This window comes from Varanus komodoensis, unplaced genomic scaffold, assembly GCF_004798865.1.
Source record: "Varanus komodoensis strain SLA01 unplaced genomic scaffold, ASM479886v1 scaffold34_3, whole genome shotgun sequence".
In the NCBI taxonomy this organism is placed as follows: Eukaryota; Metazoa; Chordata; class Lepidosauria; order Squamata; family Varanidae; genus Varanus; species Varanus komodoensis.
In genome coordinates this window covers 1,096,976-1,115,038 of record NW_025335855.1, presented here as the reverse complement: position 1 = coordinate 1,115,038, position 18,063 = coordinate 1,096,976, and the positions used below count along the sequence as shown (strand labels likewise).

Below are 18,063 nucleotides of genomic sequence, written 5' to 3'. Positions count from 1 at the left end.
TTAAAAAGGGAAATGTTAAAGGCATCATAGCAAACAATTCAAAATAAAAGATAGAAGACAGCAGAAGAAACCAATGTGGCTCCACCAAAAAAAAAAAAAAAAATCGAGCTGAGCTGTTTTTTTGAAAGGCCATGAAAAGAAAGTGGAAGGAAGGCCGGCGGCAAAAGCAACGTACAGGCAGGCAGGCAGAGAAGTACAGGAAGAACACCAGGAAGGCTGAAGCCGAGCACAAGCATGAGGCTAGCAAGGGATGCCGGAAAGAACAAAGAAAAGCCTTTTTCAGCTATGTTCACAGTAAAAACAGGAAAAAACAATGGTGGTTTTACTTCTCAGTGAGGAGGAGGGCAAATGGGTAACAGGTGACAAAGAAAAGACCAAGGCATTTCATCAATGCCTACTCTGGTGAATTCTTTTCCAAAAAGCGCGTCTATGAATCCCCCAGCAGAAATGGATTTCAGACTGAGAGGACTGAAGCTGGAGATTCTGCAACACTGACTGGGGGACCTGGGAGATGGAAAGAGCTGAGCGCGTTTGGGCCAGGGAAGGGAAGACCTGAGGGGAGGGATGACCGCGCCCTGCAAGCTCCTAGGGGCTGCCAAGCCCAGGACCTCCTCTGGGTTAACCCGGAGGAGGTTACAGGAAGCCAGATGCTGGCTAGACATCAAGAGCACTCTCCTGGGTGCAGAGGTGCAACGAGGGGACCGGTCACCTGGGAGCACGTGGTGCCCCGCACTGGAGGCATGCGAGAGGCAGCTGGACGGCCACCCGGGAGGGATGGTTTGACTGGGAGAGCGGCACGGAGTGCGGGGGGGACACCCAGTGGCTCTCGGCCTCTCCCAGCTCTGCTGTTCTAGGAGTCTCTGAAATGCCACCCCTGTGGTCTTGAGCTGGTAGACCTGACTTGGCTGCTGCTCACGGTGCCCACCTCACTTCCCAGAATTCCTCAGACACATGCAGATTGCCCCTGGGGCTTCAGGGTGAGTTTGCCTTGAGTTCCTTCGGAGGAAAGAAGGTGGGATATAAATAGGACAAAAGGATAAATAGAATAAAGTCGTCATCTTCCCAGTGTCCATCCCAAGATTTTCAGCCACTCACTCTCTCTCTCTCAAGAGCAAGGAAAGTCTGGTATTTTCCTAGACGATATCATGACTTGCTACAAAAGCCTGGTGTTCTTTTCACAATTTGGCTATATACCATGGCACCATCTCGGGCTGTGAAAAGGAACATACAGGAACACGGAGGAAAAACTGCAGGGAAAAAACCAAACCAAACCAAACCAGAGGGAAAAGCGCTGCTGGGAGACACCCTCCCGGCGAAGGGCGAGGAGCACCGGGCTGCACGCAGGCAGCGGCCACCCAGAACGGTTTCCCCCGGCCGAGCACGAGGCCTCCTGCTGGAACCACCTGCGTTCTGCAGCATTTCCCGCAGCCCCAGCGCCTTCACACTGAATGGCGCTGGTGGAAGCGCACTGTGCTGACCCCTGCAGGGGGCGGCTGGCCTTCGACTGCTGGAGCGCAGCTTGCCGGCGCGGTGTGCAGGCGCGCTGCCAGCTCCCTGTGGCACCCTGTCTTTGCCGCTGCCGCATCCCAGATGGCAAAACAAAGCTTGCCAGTTCACCGACTGGCTGCCCGGTTGGCCAACCAGCTTGCCGCCAGACACGCAGCCTTCGGATTGCGCCACTTCCTTTGCCTGAAGAGGGAAATGCAGCATGGATGGCCACGGTGCGCCTTTGTGGGGTCCTTGCCACCATTCGTGGCAGTATCACTGATGCCCCCCACAAAAACAAAATTGGGGGCTTCCCAACAAATACCAGTAGCTGCTAGGAGGCCTTCGAAAGGGCAGGCTTAGCGTTTCCAGCTCCTTTTCTGCTGGTCCCACACCCCCATGTTCAGCGGGTCGGCAGCCGTGGGGCTGCTGGAGTTGCCTGAAGAGGTAAAGCTCCGCGGAAGCAAAGGCAGCCGCTGCCGCTGCCCCGTCAGGGGCAAACGGAGCACGTGGCCACCAAGCAGAGTGGCTGGGAGCACCGGTTGAGGCCGACACTGCCCCTCCCCGTGAAGCAGATGGAGTCCAGAATCATTTGGGGAAATCAGAACGCACAACACATTTTAAAGACAAGGGCTGAGTTTTATTTGGAAATTCACAGTTTCTACTGGCACTATAAATCTGTAGTTTATTACAGGTCCCAGTGCCACAATTTATTAGTTCACGCAAACAGTACAGCCTTCTCCATTTCCATCCTGGCTTGGGCCCCCATTTCTACCCATACTCTTAAAAAAACCAGACGCGTGGCTTCGACTGGCGAGCTGGGCAGACCAAGTACATCACTGGTGATTAAAAAAAACCAAACACTTCTAACATGGAAGGTGAAGAACAAAGACTTTAAATAAGTCACATTATAAATGAAATTCAGGAAAGGCATTAACTCTTATGACAAGGTAACAAGAAGATGCTACTGAAAGTGCTCAATAACTTAACTTATGGGGACAGCCTTGAAACGTGCAAAAAGACCTTCCGTCACATTCACGCACATTCCAGTAATGCAATAAAAATTAACTCATGCCAGAGAGCACACGCACACACACTCGCACACGGCACACGTGTTACCCAGACAAAAGCCGACATCATGGACATCCCTTCTGGAACAAGCTGTAGACGGTGCGTGGCTGAATTTCGGTCGAAGGCAAAGTTCATCCCGAACTGGGGCAAACGTTACTTCCTCCAGTTTTTTAGTACAGATAGAGAACCAAGGGTCACAATGTTATCGCTGTTAATCAAATCAGTCTCGACAACTAGGCAAGGCTGCTTCTATTGCATCCTGCAGATGTACTGCACCCTCGAACAGGGATATGAATTGTGGCATCGGATGTCTGTGGCAAATGGCGCATACCATTTATGGGTGAACTGCAGAACGAGTATCGGGAGAGCATGCATGCCAAGTGTCCACAGCACCCAAGTCACAAACACTCCGTCCCACAGCAGTTTAGTGTTGTACTTCTAGGAGACTCCAAATACAAAAAAATTCCCCCTCCAGTGGTAGGATAAATAGACAAAAGGCACATAAATATGAGAAGGTGCTAGAAAGAGGACCGTAACAAAAAGGGAAACAGTTAAGCTTTAACTCTGTACCACTGACATCGGGTTTCAAAAGGTTAAATGCTCCGGCAATTGTGAAGAATGCTGCGAACGAGCCCCCGCCGTGCCCCCGCCAGCCGTTCCAAAGTTGCCCATCGACAAAGTCAGCCTGGACAAAGCTGAAGCTTATTCATCGAGGATGGCTGCTAAAACAACCTTATCTAGTTTTAAAGAACCACGTAATGTTTAGATGCTTCCCAATAAACCAATCTTTTCCTCCCCAAATACTACAAGATTTGTCATATAAAAAGTTCCCATTATGAAGAGTTCAATCGATTTTAAAGGTGCCCAGAAACAGCTGTGACACCGAGTGTTCCCACAGTTAAATCCTTGTTTCCTTTGATGATATCGTGCAGGCTGGGCAAGGACCCTGCCTTCGTCTGCATCAAAGTTTTTACGAGCTTCTCCTGCTCTGGGGCTTTTGATCGTCTTCGTTTCAAAGCCCTCTTCTCAGTTTTTGTCTTTTGGACCTGTCCGTTGCACAAACCTGTGCAGGCTGAAATGCCACAGAAGTAAGACTCTTCCGACTGCGACGAGGTTTCTGAGCTTCCTTCCGATGGGGGGCCTTTGTATGAAGAGTGATACACCTCACCAATGTTGGAGAAGTCTCTCTGATTGGTGAATGGCTTCCTGCTTTTTATTTCTCCATTAGCTACTCGATGCACTGGCTCAGCTACTGGCTTGACAGTTTCAATTTTCTCACTTTTGTATTTGCACCGCTTCTTCTAAAAAGGAAAAATGGAACTGTGAGCAACGAGCCCTTCAAGGTGCACAGGCAGGATTCTGCATGCACGCCCTCGTCACTGCCTGCGATTCTCTAATGCAGAGCAGCAGCTGCATCAGTCCAATGCGAGGGGCACGTCTGGAAACATGCATGCACGGAGGGAGGGAGGGAGGGAGGGGGAGAAGCCAGGGCGTGCACACAAGCTTCTTCTGTATAACAAAATACCTTTTTCTCTGGGGAAAACTTCAATGGCTCGACAATGTAGAAGTCATCTGGGTCCACTAAAGGGAAACAATAATTGCTCGGGTTAAGCAAACACATTTCTAGTCTACGCAGCTCTTCTATTCTGTCTTTATTAGCACAAGGTTGTGTTGCAAGCTAGCAGGTCTACAGCTCAGCACTACACACACTCTTAGGTTGGACTGCGCACCCTTCCCAGCATAGCAATTTTGCCTGCGAGTGCTGCAGGCGCGAGGGAGCAGCCGGCAGCCCCTCTCGGGGTGGCTCACTGCAAGCCCCCTGCTGTTGAGACCGGGGGGGGAATCCGATTTACTCAGCCCCAACAGAAGTGCTGATGGTGCCACATTGCGGGGCCGCCCTTGCTCTTCATGTGCATGAGTCCAGTAGATCCATTCAGCCCCAAAGCACATCCTGTTCAGTCTGTACGCAGAACACACAGATTGGGATTGGGAGGAGGGGGAATGAAAATGTGCAGAAGATACATCGCTGATTTAAGATGTGCGGGCGACACTGCACGACTGGCAGAAAGCAGCAGGGAGTGGAAATGACTCCCGATGGACGCGGGGGAGAAAGTGCCAAAGCAGGACCGCAGCTGAGTGAGAAGAAAAGAGGAGTCCTTGACTGCGCCAGAATTACATGCAGGACTGTCAACAATGCAGAAGCTGAAACTGTAAATGGTTTGGCACACCTTGGTAGAACCATAAATTCAACTAGGAACTGCAGCCAAGAAATGAGAAGACTGACACTTAGCGGGGCAGCAATGAAGGACCTTGGAAACATCAGCTGGAGGGATGTTTCACTGATGACTGGGGCCAAGATCATCCGCATGACTGTACTCCCAAACACCTTATATATGTGTGAGAGCTGGACAGTGAAGAAAGTTGAAGGGGGAAATGGATGCATTTGAAATGCAGTGCCGGAGAAGCGCTCTGCGAAACCCCGGGGCTGACAAAAAATGAGCAAACTGAGCCAGAACATTTTCTGGAAGGATCAAACAGGCTGTCAGACTTCAGGCAAATTGTGAGAAGGCAAGACTCATGAGAGAAGACAATCACGCCAGGGGAAGCTGAAGGCAGAAGTTGACGACGACGAATTGGAAGAGAAAGACCAACTACGAGATGGATGGACTGGAAGCCACAGCCCTGAGTTGACAAGAGCTGAGCAGTCTGCCAAGGAGAGGACACTTGGAAAGGCATCCATCCATGGGGCAAGAGAAACTTGATTTTATGTATTTCTGTATAGCTTTTCTATACCGTTCATTCTGCAAAAAAGCTCTTGGAGCAGTGTACAATGATAAAACCTATATGAAAACATGGCATCATAAAAATGGCTTTGAAGTCAATAGGATATCAACAACAACCCTCAAGGTTCAAAATCATAAGCAACAGTTGACAGATATTAATAGAGAAATTCAAAACAACAGCTAATCCACAGAATATCACTGACAATATGAATAAAGACTCGTGTAAAATCTAGTAATCACATTTAAAAGTTAAAATACTAGAAAAACAAAAAGGTCTTGACAAGGCTGGTCAGGAATTGGATGCCCCCAAGCTCCGGAAGGTCGTTTAAACTCTTTCTGGTGACTTGGGGCTGCTCCAGTTTGAGCCCACTGCTCTCATCCTGCTCTCTGGGAAAACTTGGCCATCTTCTTGGAATAGTTCATTGCCTGACCGTTGGCTAAATTTCCTTCTAGTCAAACAGAGCAGCGTAGCCTTCGACTATTGCAAAATGGAGGCTGCATCCGTACAGATTCCCAGAGCAATGCCGGGAAAAGCGAGTGGCAGAGCCAGCGCTGCTCCTACCTTCTTTGCTGTTCAGCTGAAAAGACTGAGACCTGGTGAGGGGAAAGGAGGTTCTTCTTTTCAAATTCATATCGTCATAGGAAGAAACACATCTGTAGGAAAAACATGCACAGTATTTCAATCTGCACTTGGGGAATAAACCTCTTTTCTCAAATGTAAGAGGCATCTTTTCTCTTCCACATGGGAGGAATGCTTGGAAATCTGTCATTTTCACGTTTTTTCAGGCTACCAGTGCGTGGGCGGGTGGCTGGCAACATTCATATACATCCAGCACCTTAGCAGGGGACATGCTGGCTGGGGTTCCTGGGAGCTGAGAGTATCTGACAGGCAACCTCTGTGCTGGACTCACGGAATGACTGCTGCCAGACGGGCTGGAAGGGGCCCAGAGGGCCGCTGAGGCCGACCCGCTGCTCAGCGCCCTTCTGAGCCACAGCGACTGTGGTGGGGACACGTCTTTGCAGCGCCCTCTGACGCAGCTACACACTATTAGCTTTGGGTTGTGCTCTGACATTATTCATGGAGCCGAGAGCTAGTTTTAGCAGCTAGTGTCTTCCAAAGAGCATCGCCATCAAGCTCTTGCCGTGGGATCTGCCACGGCGAATGCCACTGCTCTGGGGTGTCCTGTGCCAGGAAGCTGGAGCGTGTGCCTGCGGGGTTGGGCCATGACACAAACACGGAAAACTTAAGAAAAACTGCCGCAGATCCCTCCGGAAAATTCTAGAAAACAACATAATTAGAAGCAAAAGTAGCTGTGAATGAGTTACCTTTTGGGACTGGCATAGTGATTACTTTTGGGAACTTTTGAGAAGAAATCATCATTCAGCTCTGACTTGTTTTTGCACCACTGCACAAAAACCATCAAGCCCAGGATGGCACAGAGCAGCAGGGTCACCACCAGGTAGGTTTGGCGATAGGAAACCTGCAAGAACCAGGCACACTTCTGGTTAAACATGCGGCTGCACCAGCCGAGGCAGCGCATACACCCTCCACGCAGAATAACAATGGGGACCACTGTTCTGTTGATCACAGAGACGCCTGTCCTGCCTGCAGACATATGGTCGGGACAGCTTACAATAACATGCTGAGCATGCAACGAGTACAGACGTTAGGTGCTCCTGGCGGTCACCGGCGGCTGTGGGACTCCCTCGTGGCTCGATGAGGCAGGATGCCTGCCGCAGAGGGGGGCCCGGCACCCCCAGTCCCTGTTTTGCTGCGCACGCAGCCTCGTGGGGCAATGCCTGGGGCCACCTTTCATCAGCAGAGCATTAAAATAATTTAAGAATAGCAGTTCTGCAGAGGCAGCATCAAAATACCCCTTCAGTTCTAAATGCTTTAATTGCTTAGCATGGAAACACTTAGCTCCTCCAAAGTCAAAAACTAGCTAGGCTGCTACATGAGCTGTCTGACTGTTCAGTCGGCTGATACCCAAAGCTGGTCCCTGACAGGGTTTGAGCCACTTTGAGCCAAAGGAAGCACAAGTGTGTATAAACAAAACAAAACAGAACAGAACCTATAAAAAACAGTCACACAGAGGTGGAGAGAGGCCTGTTCCCCCCTGCAGAGGAAGGCAGGACGTGCTCCAACAGAGCCAAGCTCAGGGAACCAGGGTTCCAGTTGGATGCCAGGAAGCACTTCCTGACAGTCGGGACCCTGAGGGTGTGGAATGGGCTTCCCCGGGAGGTGGCTGAGGCCCCATTGGTGCGGGTGTTCAAGGACAGGCTGGATGTGCACATGGTGGGCGTGTTGTGAGTGGAGCTGGCAGGAGCCGGGGGTCAGACTAGATGGCCCAGCCGGCCCCTTCTGACCCGCTCTATTTCTATGTTTCTATAAAAAACATGAAGTCCCCCAAGCCAGGTGACTGCCAGAGCCATCACAGGGAGGCAGGGTGCCAGGCAGTGGCCCTGCCAGCAGCCCCACTCGGGTCTATTCCTCAGAGCACCCACTTCTCTCGCCACACATGCCCTGGGAGGCATTTAAGCCATGCCTCCTGCTCCAGCAGGCAAGCAGAGCAGCTCAGGGTGCAATCCTGAAAGGTTTAAACAGGAAAAAGTCCGACGGCTGACGCCAATCCCCAGCTAGCCTGGCCCTTAGGTAAAGGCTCCAGACAACGGGGCTGGATTTGGAGACGAGGGGAATGCAGGCAGTGCCCAGGTACCAAACGAGTCCCCGCTTCCGAGAATGCCTCCAGGTCAAATTTGGATGTAAGTCAGGGCACATATGTACAGGTCAAATTTAGCACAAGCAAGTCAAATGTTTTAGTATAGGCATATGGTTTACCTTTCTGTGCATATAAAATACTTAGGAAGCGCTCTCCACATCTGCAGGGCTTTGGGCAGAGGATGCCCACGAAAGGGGAAAAACGGCAAGTTTCTCTAGCCTTCCCCGCAAGCCTCGACTGCCGACCACACGTGCCCCAGGCTGCTTCTCCCCGCACCCCGCAGGCCTTGGTCTGACCCCCTTCCCTCTCTCACGCACCAGCACCTCCTCTTTGCGCCAGCAAGGACATGGCTGAGCCTTCCCTCTCTGAATGGGTGGGGGCAAGAAAGCAACTTTGGAGGGCCCCTCCCTTTCGCTTCCCCTCTCTCTATGGAGATGGCAATTTTCTGCAGGAGGCCACAAAACTCCAAGCATCCCGTGCTCTTTACAACAAGCCGTTCAGGTCTTTAGCTCAAACGTTTCAATTAGAAGCCTTTGTGGCAGTTCATTCGTAAACACGGATGTCTGCAGTCCAGGGCCTGCACGTAATGCTTTTCGAACATTAAAATATTCTGATCCTGCTATTCTCAAGCACACAAGCACCTGCACGGCAGGCGTGTCCGTTCAGAACCCTCTTTGCACGACCCTTTACCTCTCTTTTAAGTTCGGTCACAGCTGAGGACAGGTTGGAGACGAGCTGTGTCACGTTGGCCAGCTGGGCCTGCAGAAGCTGGATGGCCTCCGTCTGCTTCAGGTCCTAAGTGGAGAGAAGGGGCTGAAGCAGCCTGCCTGCACGGCAGAACCGGCACTCCCGGTTCCGTGCACCGGGCGAATGGCGACGCAGCCCCCCAGGCTCAAGGTGAGGGCCGAGGGACCCAAGCAGGGGGCAGCGAGCGGCACGCACAGGCTCCGTGGGGGGCCTGGACCTGCCCAAGGCGCCATGCTCAGCCCAGCAGCGCTCCGGAGGCGGCCGTGCAAGCGGGAGGCAGCACCCAGACGGTGGGCAGGCAGGCACAAGCAGGCCGGGGCGGCAGGGAGGGGGCAGGCGGCAGGGAGGGTGCGGCGGGGCGACGGGGCTCTTCTCGGAGCGGGCAGGGGGTGCGGCAGCGGCGTGAGGAAGGCAACCCACGGGGCAGGAAAGACGGGGACTACACGGGGGCTGGGGGCCGAAAATCCTGAAAAATGGGCAAAAATGATCTGTGTGCCCTTAGACCTGGAAAGACGCTCCGACCGTGCTCACAAAGGCTGCCTCTCCCTGGAGCGAAGCAGGCCGCGAAGAGTGCGGGTGGACGGCCTCGGGCCCCTTCCGGGGTGGCTTCTACGAGCCTGTGCACGGGCTTTGCTTGGCAGAGCACATGCTTGGGGTGCACTTCCAACTAGTGCAGAATTAAGGACCTCGGCACTGCCCCCTCCCGGAAAAAGCAGGCTCCCGCACCTCCCAGAAGCCCAGCTTCGCGGGAGGGCTGCTGATCCTTTCTGGAGCCGCGGGGAGCCAAGGAGCGCAGCCTCGCAGCTCAACCGCCATAAAGAGGAAGCCACGGCCGAGGACCTTATTCGGTGTGAAGAAAAGCTCTCCCACCTAACCTGGAAATGGTGAGACGCTTTTTCTAAGCTAAAAGGAGAGGACCAAGGGTGACTTAGAATGCCCACCACATTCTGCAGTTTAAAATAAATGTTTATGACTCCATGTCCCGCTTGTGTTCGGTCTGCCTTCCGGGGCTGGGCGGCACCAACACACGGGGAGGGAGCGGCCTGGGAGGCGAGGTCGGTGGGCACGGAGGGGGAGCTCATCTCAAGGCTGCCGTCTCCGGGTGTTCGGACAGACCCCGGGACCCAGCCGGGCCTGGAAGTGGTGGGAGAAGAGACAGACCAGGCCGGCCCATTCCTCGCCCCCGTGAGATGGGCTCCGGGGCGACGGGCCGGCCAGCTCAGCTCTGCAGAGGAGCACACCCAGAGGGGTGGGGGCCGGGGCTGCTGAAAAAGCGAGCTCCCCAAAGAGTCTCTCGTTTGGGTTCAACAACCCACTCTCGGCATGCTCAAAGACTCCTCCTCGGTTGGATATTAGCTTGCTGGCTGTATGCTGGAAATAAAGTGCTTTTGCCAAAGAACTGACTGTTGTCAACAAGAAAAGGAAGAACTCGGCTCCTGACAGCTTCTGGTCAGGTTAATAGGTCGAACAAGCTACAATGCATTTAACTACATCAACCAGATCAGTGAGAAGAGGAAAGCAGCTGCTACAGAGAGCAGAAGTGCAGCAGGAACTGCCTTGGTGGCAAACTTAAACGCTGACAGTCACGATGCACTTCAGGCCACGGGAAAATGGCAATGGAAAGCACGGCAGCACAGAGTGAACATACCTGTTGCTCAGCTAGGCGTGAAGTATTCTGCAGTTTTACTATGGTTTTATTAAAAGCCTTCTGCATTTCCTCCATTTGTTTACGGTATCTATAAAGTGAATTTAAAAGTATCTTAAGAAAGGGCCCACTCTATGTCTCGTACCAATTTAATTTCTCCCTCATCAACTGGGTGGGCAAGAAAGAAGACTCTGTCCATGCAAGGCAGATTTCCTGTGTTGTTGGTACTCCCTGCACAAAAACTGATGTGGGAGGAGAGTCGTCTTCTTTCCCCCCACCTCAAAGGAAAGTCATTTTTCAAACAATTACCTAGTTTAAAATACTGTTCTGAACATGCCACAAAGGAACATTCACCAGCAGAAGAAATCTTGCCCCCATAACAAAGTGGCACTTTGCAGCCTTCCAGGACATATGGCAGGCGTTACCCCGAAACCCAGGTACGCGAGTTTCTGGAACATGGAGCAAGTTTGGCTGATGCAACGTTCACGGCATGGATGCTCCCCTTCCCTACTCAGAGATCTGTTCCTTCCTCCCTTCCAGAACTGAGCTGCTTACACTCGTACTGAAGAGGCTGTTCAGCTTAGTTTTAGGATCTTCCTCACCCACCTTTTAAGCAAGGAAAAATATAAGGCATCCATACCTTTGACTAAGTTCTTCCAAATAGCGGCTGCTGAGAGACATGTTTACTTCGAGGGCTTTAATTCGATTGTTGAGCCTCATGAACACAGACTCCTTTTGGTTTGATCCATGAACCAGATTCCCATTTGCATAACCCAAGTCTGTAGAGTTTTGTAATTCAGCATAAAAGTCTGTAGCAGTCCGTGGCAATCCACCAGAAACAGGAATAGCAAGAAATGTTTCCTCAACCGTCTGCTCATCATCTTTTATTTCCGGAGACGGTGACTCTGCAAGGACAGGCTCCACCTGCCTCTCCATTTCCGAAGGACTAACTTTTGCTTCCCCACTGTAGTTTTCTACAGCTACTGTGCATTCGGACTGTGGGACCGTCTCTGTTGGTTCTGAAATAATTTCAGTGGAGACTTTTTCTTCTGTGCTTGTCTCCTCGAGCTTGGTTGTGACGCTGGCTGCAGAAGTCTTCTCCGTAACAGACCCAGTAATACCCTCCTCGTCCACAGGGATCTCCTCCTGGGAAGGAATCTCCGGGCTCTCGGACACGGTTTCGTGCTTTGCGGGCTCCGAGGACACCTCTGTCGCAGGCAGCGGCTTGGCTCCTGCTGTGACATCCAAGAGAAGGGACTGAGACACGGCCTGCGGGTGGCTGGGCTCCAAGTCAAAGGCGCCCTCCGTCTGGTTACTCAGAGCCTCGTTCAGCATGCTGCTCAAGACACCTGCAGCCATTCCAGGTGGCTCTGCAAGCAGGGACTCCAGTTTCTGCGGAAGAGGCTCTTGCATCGAAAGAGGCAGTGTTTCGGTCGGAACCACCTGGGCCTGCCAAGCAGCAGCAGAGTAGAATTTTTCCCAGTCGGTGTCGGCCTTGCCCTGGTGGCGACGAACAGCCGCTGCCGCTGAGCACCGCTTGAACACATGCTCGGGAAAAGTGGAAACGCAGCACGCGGTCAGCAGCTCACAGCAGTGGGTCTGCGTTTCGGACTCGAACCAGGGCATTTCCTCTTCCTGCTCGTCACTGGGCAAGAGAGTCACCGTCGACGGACTTGCTTCTTCTTCATACTCATGGACAAGCTGGACGATTGGGTTCTCTCTTGTTATATCTAAGACTAACAGCTCCTTTTCAGTTTGTGGGATCTCGGCAGTGACAAGCCTATAAACAGAAGTAGAAGGTCAGTGACCAAATGGTAGTTCAGGGTACCTTAATGGAAAAAGGAATGGTGGTGACGCGTCCACATCCTGGACGACACATACCAACTTGGAAATTAGTTTCCCCCTTAAGCACATTTCTTGGCTTAGAGGCCTGTCCTGCAAATTCACAGGTGACCTCAGGTTTCTATCAAGGTCATTTATGCTAAGAAATCACAGAAGGGTTTGTTATTCAACACCATAAAGAATTAGCAACTTTGGGCACTGCGAGGACTTTTAAACGCAAGAACATGTAGCGGGCAAATAACACCTTTTGGAATGAGAGGCTGGTGGACACGCTGGACCTGGCTGCATCAGAAAAGTTAGGATTTTACATTAGAAGTCCATAAAAGTTGCAGGGAGAGGTGTGATACCTTGTTTAAAAAGGGGGCAGGCTTTATTAATTTCTGCAGACATAAAGTGATATACTCAAATATTTAATTCTGTTTTTCAACAGCACAGGGAAGGGTGCAGTCCAATGGAGAGGTCTGTGCTCCTTCAGTCCTGGAGAGTTTCAGGCATTCTACGGAGGGCTAGAGGAGTGTGGAGGCAAAGATCCCCGCCACACTTCTCACTCTGCAAAAGACTCGGTTCATTCTGAGGGCTCAGAGAAGGACCAGCTGAGATGCTGACAGAGCCTCTGCCCTTCCACCCCCAGGCTGTAAACTGGACTGTCAGGATGGGAAAGGCAAGGCGAGCAAGAGGGACCGAGTGCTCCTGTGCAGAGCAACAGCTAGCAAAACGGTTGCGATGCGGATTAAGTTCCTCCAGCACTGGCGCCAAGATCTGGGGGGAGCAGGAAAGGCTGGCCGAGGCGGCAGCTTGCGATGTTCGGGGTGGAGCCAGACGAGGGCAATCACACCAAGACTCGCAGGTTCAAGCACAAACATGCCAGAAGGGGATTCACAATGAGGAACCCGCACTCTCTGTCTAACCTCGGTGTTCCCAGTGTGGCTGCATTCATGGTAAGCCACGACTGGGCAAGGTTACCCCCCTCCACGCAGTCACTTACTCTAAAGAAGGAATGGTGGTTGGCTCTGGCAGCTTGGGGGCTGCCCTGGAAGAGGCAGTCACATTTTCAGGCACACTCTGATTTCCTGTCAAAGAGACACACAGATTTAAGGATACCCCATGAACCGTCACTGACAGCTGCAGAACAGAATAGCCTGCAAAATCAGCCAGGAACAATGTTTAAAGAGAAGAGCTGAGTTTTCTTTACATTCCCATTCCTAGAAGTTCCAGGGTGTTGGTTGGCAGAATATAACATCAAATGGAGGAATAAATCCTAAGTTTGAAAGCAAGCCCTTTGTATCCAACCGTCACAAGAACCTACTCTGCAGACAGGCACAAGCGCATGTGCAGGGACTCACAGATCTCACAAACCGCCATGGCTCACTGTCCAGTAAAGAAACCCCCTGAGCAAACCAGGAAAGAATGAGGATGACTCACTGGGCGTGTGATATACTTTGGACTCCGCATGTTTGTGCCATCCCAACCCAGAACTCGGGCTCCATGTTCCCATACATTGTTATTTGTTGCTGTTGTCATGGCTAGTCGCCAAGTTGCGTCTGAGCAATCGCGACCCTGTGGACAACTCTCCTGCAGGCCCTCCTGTCCTCCACCATCCCCGGAGTCCACCCAAGCTCCCACCGACCGCCCCAGTGACCCCATCCAGCCACCTCGCCCTCTGCCGGCCCCTCCTTCTTTTGCCGTCTATTGTTCCCAGTATGAAGCCAGCTGGGAAGAATGCCCCAGCACAGGACCTCCACAAATGGAATTTCCCAGAAATTCAAACATTACATTCCCCTGAAGTTCTGGGGAAGGACAGCTTTCTATTTTGGGAAGACAGAAGGACAGCCAACTAACCAGGGCAGGAAAATGAATCGACCAACAGCAAACCCGAAAGCCCGGTCTCCTGTCGCTTAGGCCCATTCGATGCAGTCCTGTGCCCAGCAGAGAACAGATCTTTCCCTGCTCCTGTGCAGGAGCCCTTCGTTATCTGGAGAGCCAAGGCACTGTTCTCCAAGACGGCCCGGCCTGGCACATCAGCTCCTCCTCATGGCTCGTTTCCATACCAAGGAGCGGCTTCTCTGTCCACCTCTGAACCCCAGGATTTCTAGTTTGTTTGTTTGTTTGTTTGTTTAATTTATTTAGTAAACTTCTATGCCGCCCCATTCGCCGAAGCCTTGGGGAGGCTTACAATGGTTCAATTTGTTTATATCCTCCTCTAAAAGTGACCCCCAAACCAGGACTCAGGACTGCAGATGAGACATGCCCAACGCAGGATAAAATGCAGCTGCTCCCTCTTATAGCCGTGCTGGGGGCGGGGGGGGGATGTCCAGATCGCGCCCGTCTTTCCGGCACGAGTGCAACGCGATCTCTGCCATCTCCCCCAAAGCACAGTTGCGCCCGTCTCCCCGCCCCCAGTGTGCCGGGATGACCGGCGTGTGCCAGGATGCTGGGGGGGCAGGGAGGCGGCTGCGGTCTTTGTTGTCCTTTGCCACTTTGCTTCACACTTTTTCTGATTAAAAAAAAATTACAGAACGGATGAACCTTCTTTACATTGACCCTTATGGGGAAATTCAACTTGGCTCAAGACCCATCTGGGTCACGACCAGAGTCCTGGAACGGACTGAGTTCATGAGCCGAGGTGCCATCGCAGCTGCAGCTTTGTTTTCCGTTCCTCAGCCGCCTGCCTCCAAGGCAGCTGCCTCCACCTGGACTTGGGCAGATGAAGGAGGGCTTCTGCACGTCCCCCTGCCGCTCAGGCTGCGCTGCATGCATCCATCAGAGGGGCTGTGGCCCACGAAATGGATGTGGCGAGAATTCTGTTCGCCTTCGAGGTGCCGCACTGCTGTTAACCAGACAGCCTTGGCCTGCTGCAATTCTGATCACTCCTGGCTGACATGCTGTCCACAGGGACTGCTGCGTCTCTGTCCTGGACAGGAGGTCATGCAGCACCTTGGCAGTTACAGCTGGCCTAGACATACATCTGGAATATTAATCACTTCGATTAGGCCAAAGTCAGCTCCCGCTCCTAAATATATATCCAACCTTCAGTAATAATTCTACTGAAATAGCACACAATGAGAAAAGTCTACCTGTCTATTTTTAACGTGTTTGTGGCCAGGAAAGAATAGCCAAAACCCTCTTTTTCTTTTTCTTTTTCTTTTAAGGCTTTTGGGCTACAAATGGTTGCTCCCTTTTTGAAGTGATTTGTTCTGGCTAAATTCTCTGAAACCTCTTTGCATTGCCTTTTCAGTTACTCTTATGTTGTTGTATTTATCGTTGCGTAAAACTGTTTTACGATTGCTCGTGCTGTTCTAACGTATTAGTTGCCTTGGGCGCCTTAAGGAAATGCACGGCATAAATTATTTCAGCTTATGATGCATTTGGAGAGGAGAGCTGTGCTCAGAGCAAACTCACTGAAACAGAGCCTCATTCAAAGCCCGGTGATTTCAGTGGGTTCCTCCTAATCATGACTAAGCCTGGATCCCATGCAACGTTTTTACAGCAGTCATTAGCAAGAACTTCCCACCTGAGCGAAGAAACAACACCCATTTAAAAACGTTATTGCAGAAAATTACCTTGCTCAGCAGAGTCCTCTTCAGTTTTTGCTCCCAGTATATTAGCAGCAATATTCACCATATTTAAAATGGCATCTAAAAGGCACCAAACACGTCCCCACAAAAACAAGCACACACACACGTTGAGATAGCCAGCAGGAAACAGTCCTCCCCAAATTCTACTTCCCAGCACTTTTGGCATGGAGGCCCAGTATTTCCCAACAGTAAATTGGGCACTTACAGCCTCTGCACACACCATGAAAACAGATTTTGCTAACAAGGAGTGAGGCCAGGACGGTCCTACAGGTGAATCACTGACCCCAAGCAATAAAATTGCTCTCTACACAATTTACCATTGTTTCTCAGAAGTGAAAACTTAACTCCCATTCGTTTCAGTGGCTCTTCCCTTAGCTAGCACTAACAATGCACGCTACTCTTGTATGAATTCCAAGGCTCGTGTGTCAAGAGCACTCGGTCTGAAGTTAATTTTTGGCCTCTTTCCTAGATGCGTTGTAAGCTTGCAAGAAGCAGAGCTTAGCCACCCCCCTGCCCCCACAACAAAAAGCCACTCACTTGTGGCAGAACCAAGAAGATTCTTTGAAGATTTTTCTTCTCCTTCATTGTAGTCCAAAGGATAATCTATTTAAAATGGAAGAAAAAACACTTGTAATGGTAAATAATCAGCCTCCTTCTCTCCAGGGAACATCAGAACAGTCTGGCCTGGGTCTACCGGCACAGTAGGCACTGCGTGAAAATCGGAAGCCGCTCTCAGGACACACACATCCCAGGCAGCACAGAGATCCCCAGGGCATCAAAGCACAGAGGTGGAGCAGGTGCCCAGGCCGCTGCCACGCTCTGGTCTGCGGCCCTGCAGGAGGGAAGGCTGGTCAGTGTAACTCTCAGCCTGCTGCCACCCGCAATATGCAGAACAGGCATGCCTTGAGGCTACCGCCACTGCGGAGGGAAAGCAGCTACTGAATGCCTTTGCAGCAACCGACTCCGGCAGGGCTCTTGGCAGTCCTTCTGGAGCTCCCCAGCGCAGAATCTGACTCATTTCCACATTCCTAGAGTTCAGTGCTGTTCATAAAATCAAGTCACTTTCTCCTTCCCCAGTGCAGTTTAGTAGACCTCACCAACCCAACGAGGTTTTCAGCTCCAGATGGAAGAATTTTTACTAACTGTGACTTTTGCAAAAGTATTTCAGTGAAAGAAGACACACCTCTGAGATATGAGTCTTCTAGGCAACCTAAAGACCATAACTTGAAGGGTATCTGGTGTCATCGAAGGTATTTCAGGACCTGGGCCCCTTCCTTTCCATTTTTAGTGATTTAACTTGAAGTAGAAGGGAAAAACCTCCAGACTTGATTCTGCCCAACTTCCCACTAAGGCAAATCTGCTTTGGCCTTCCAGTGGACTGAACAATGAGTGCAGAGGCACCAGGACAGCTGGCAAGTGCCAAGACCTTATTTTTATGCTGGATAAGATGTTAATATTTGCAGAAACAAGCCCTGTGAGGAGAGATGGAAGAACTGGGCATGTTTAATCTGGAGAAGAGAAGACTGTGGGGGGATATGACAACATTCTACAAGTGCAAAATCTCCAGTGTCTCCAGTGCAGAATCTATTCTGCATAATATATTCCTGTTCCTGCCAAGCTTCGAGGATGCTGGGAGCTTTTCAAGGCACTAAAATTGTACCTTGCTACACACTTGATTGCTAGGAGTCTTATTTGGCCTCTGATTGTAATTTCACAGGTTTCAGAAATGTACTTTTAAAGCATCTTCCAAGTGCTAGAAACCTGATTTATTATAGCTGATAAATAAAAATAAACTCTGAGACCCTTACCTACCTTTCAGCACCCGAAGGGCAATGCTCTTAAACAGAACAACAGTACAGAACAAACAGCCTTGCTTTTTCATCCTGGCTCAGAGCCCCCTCACTACCGTCTTCCTCAATTTCCCAATTTTTCTTCCTTTGTGTACTTCCTTTAGGCGCTGGCCAGTAGCCACTGGCCTTGCTCTCTTATTTAGAAATAAATACTCTCATTGAAAGTTAATCAAGATTTAGCAGCAATTCCGCGAGTCGACTTACCATAGTCTTCATCGAAGAGCTCCTGCCTTTCAGAATGGTACTGCGAATCAGCTATTTCCTCATACTCTTCAACCATGCTAGTGCCAAACACCCTGTAAACCATAATAAGCTGAATGAAGGTGGGGCCAATAAAGGCACAGA

General features: G+C 51.0%; 1 protein-coding gene across 4 annotated transcripts in view; it reads right to left on the bottom strand.

The window, feature by feature from the left end:
* Window positions 1-2,103: 2,103 nt before the first annotated feature.
* SUCO (SUN domain containing ossification factor) overlaps window positions 2,104-18,063 on the bottom strand; it is a 33,701-nt gene continuing 17,741 nt past the window's right edge. For 3 of the 4 annotated variants that reach the window (XM_044439418.1, XM_044439419.1, XM_044439421.1), the window contains 11 exons: window positions 17,923-18,014; window positions 16,406-16,471; window positions 15,854-15,928; window positions 13,279-13,363; window positions 11,092-12,231; window positions 10,455-10,542; window positions 8,750-8,854; window positions 6,666-6,820; window positions 5,902-5,993; window positions 4,082-4,137; window positions 2,104-3,857 (listed from right to left, as the gene is read on the bottom strand). In XM_044439418.1, the coding sequence (XP_044295353.1) occupies window positions 3,411-3,857; window positions 4,082-4,137; window positions 5,902-5,993; window positions 6,666-6,820; window positions 8,750-8,854; window positions 10,455-10,542; window positions 11,092-12,231; window positions 13,279-13,363; window positions 15,854-15,928; window positions 16,406-16,471; window positions 17,923-18,014 (2,401 nt within the window). In that variant the 3' untranslated portion in view covers window positions 2,104-3,410. The remainder of the gene's footprint in view (window positions 3,858-4,081; window positions 4,138-5,901; window positions 5,994-6,665; window positions 6,821-8,749; window positions 8,855-10,454; window positions 10,543-11,091; window positions 12,232-13,278; window positions 13,364-15,853; window positions 15,929-16,405; window positions 16,472-17,922; window positions 18,015-18,063) is intronic. The other variant, XM_044439420.1, reaches the window with a different exon arrangement.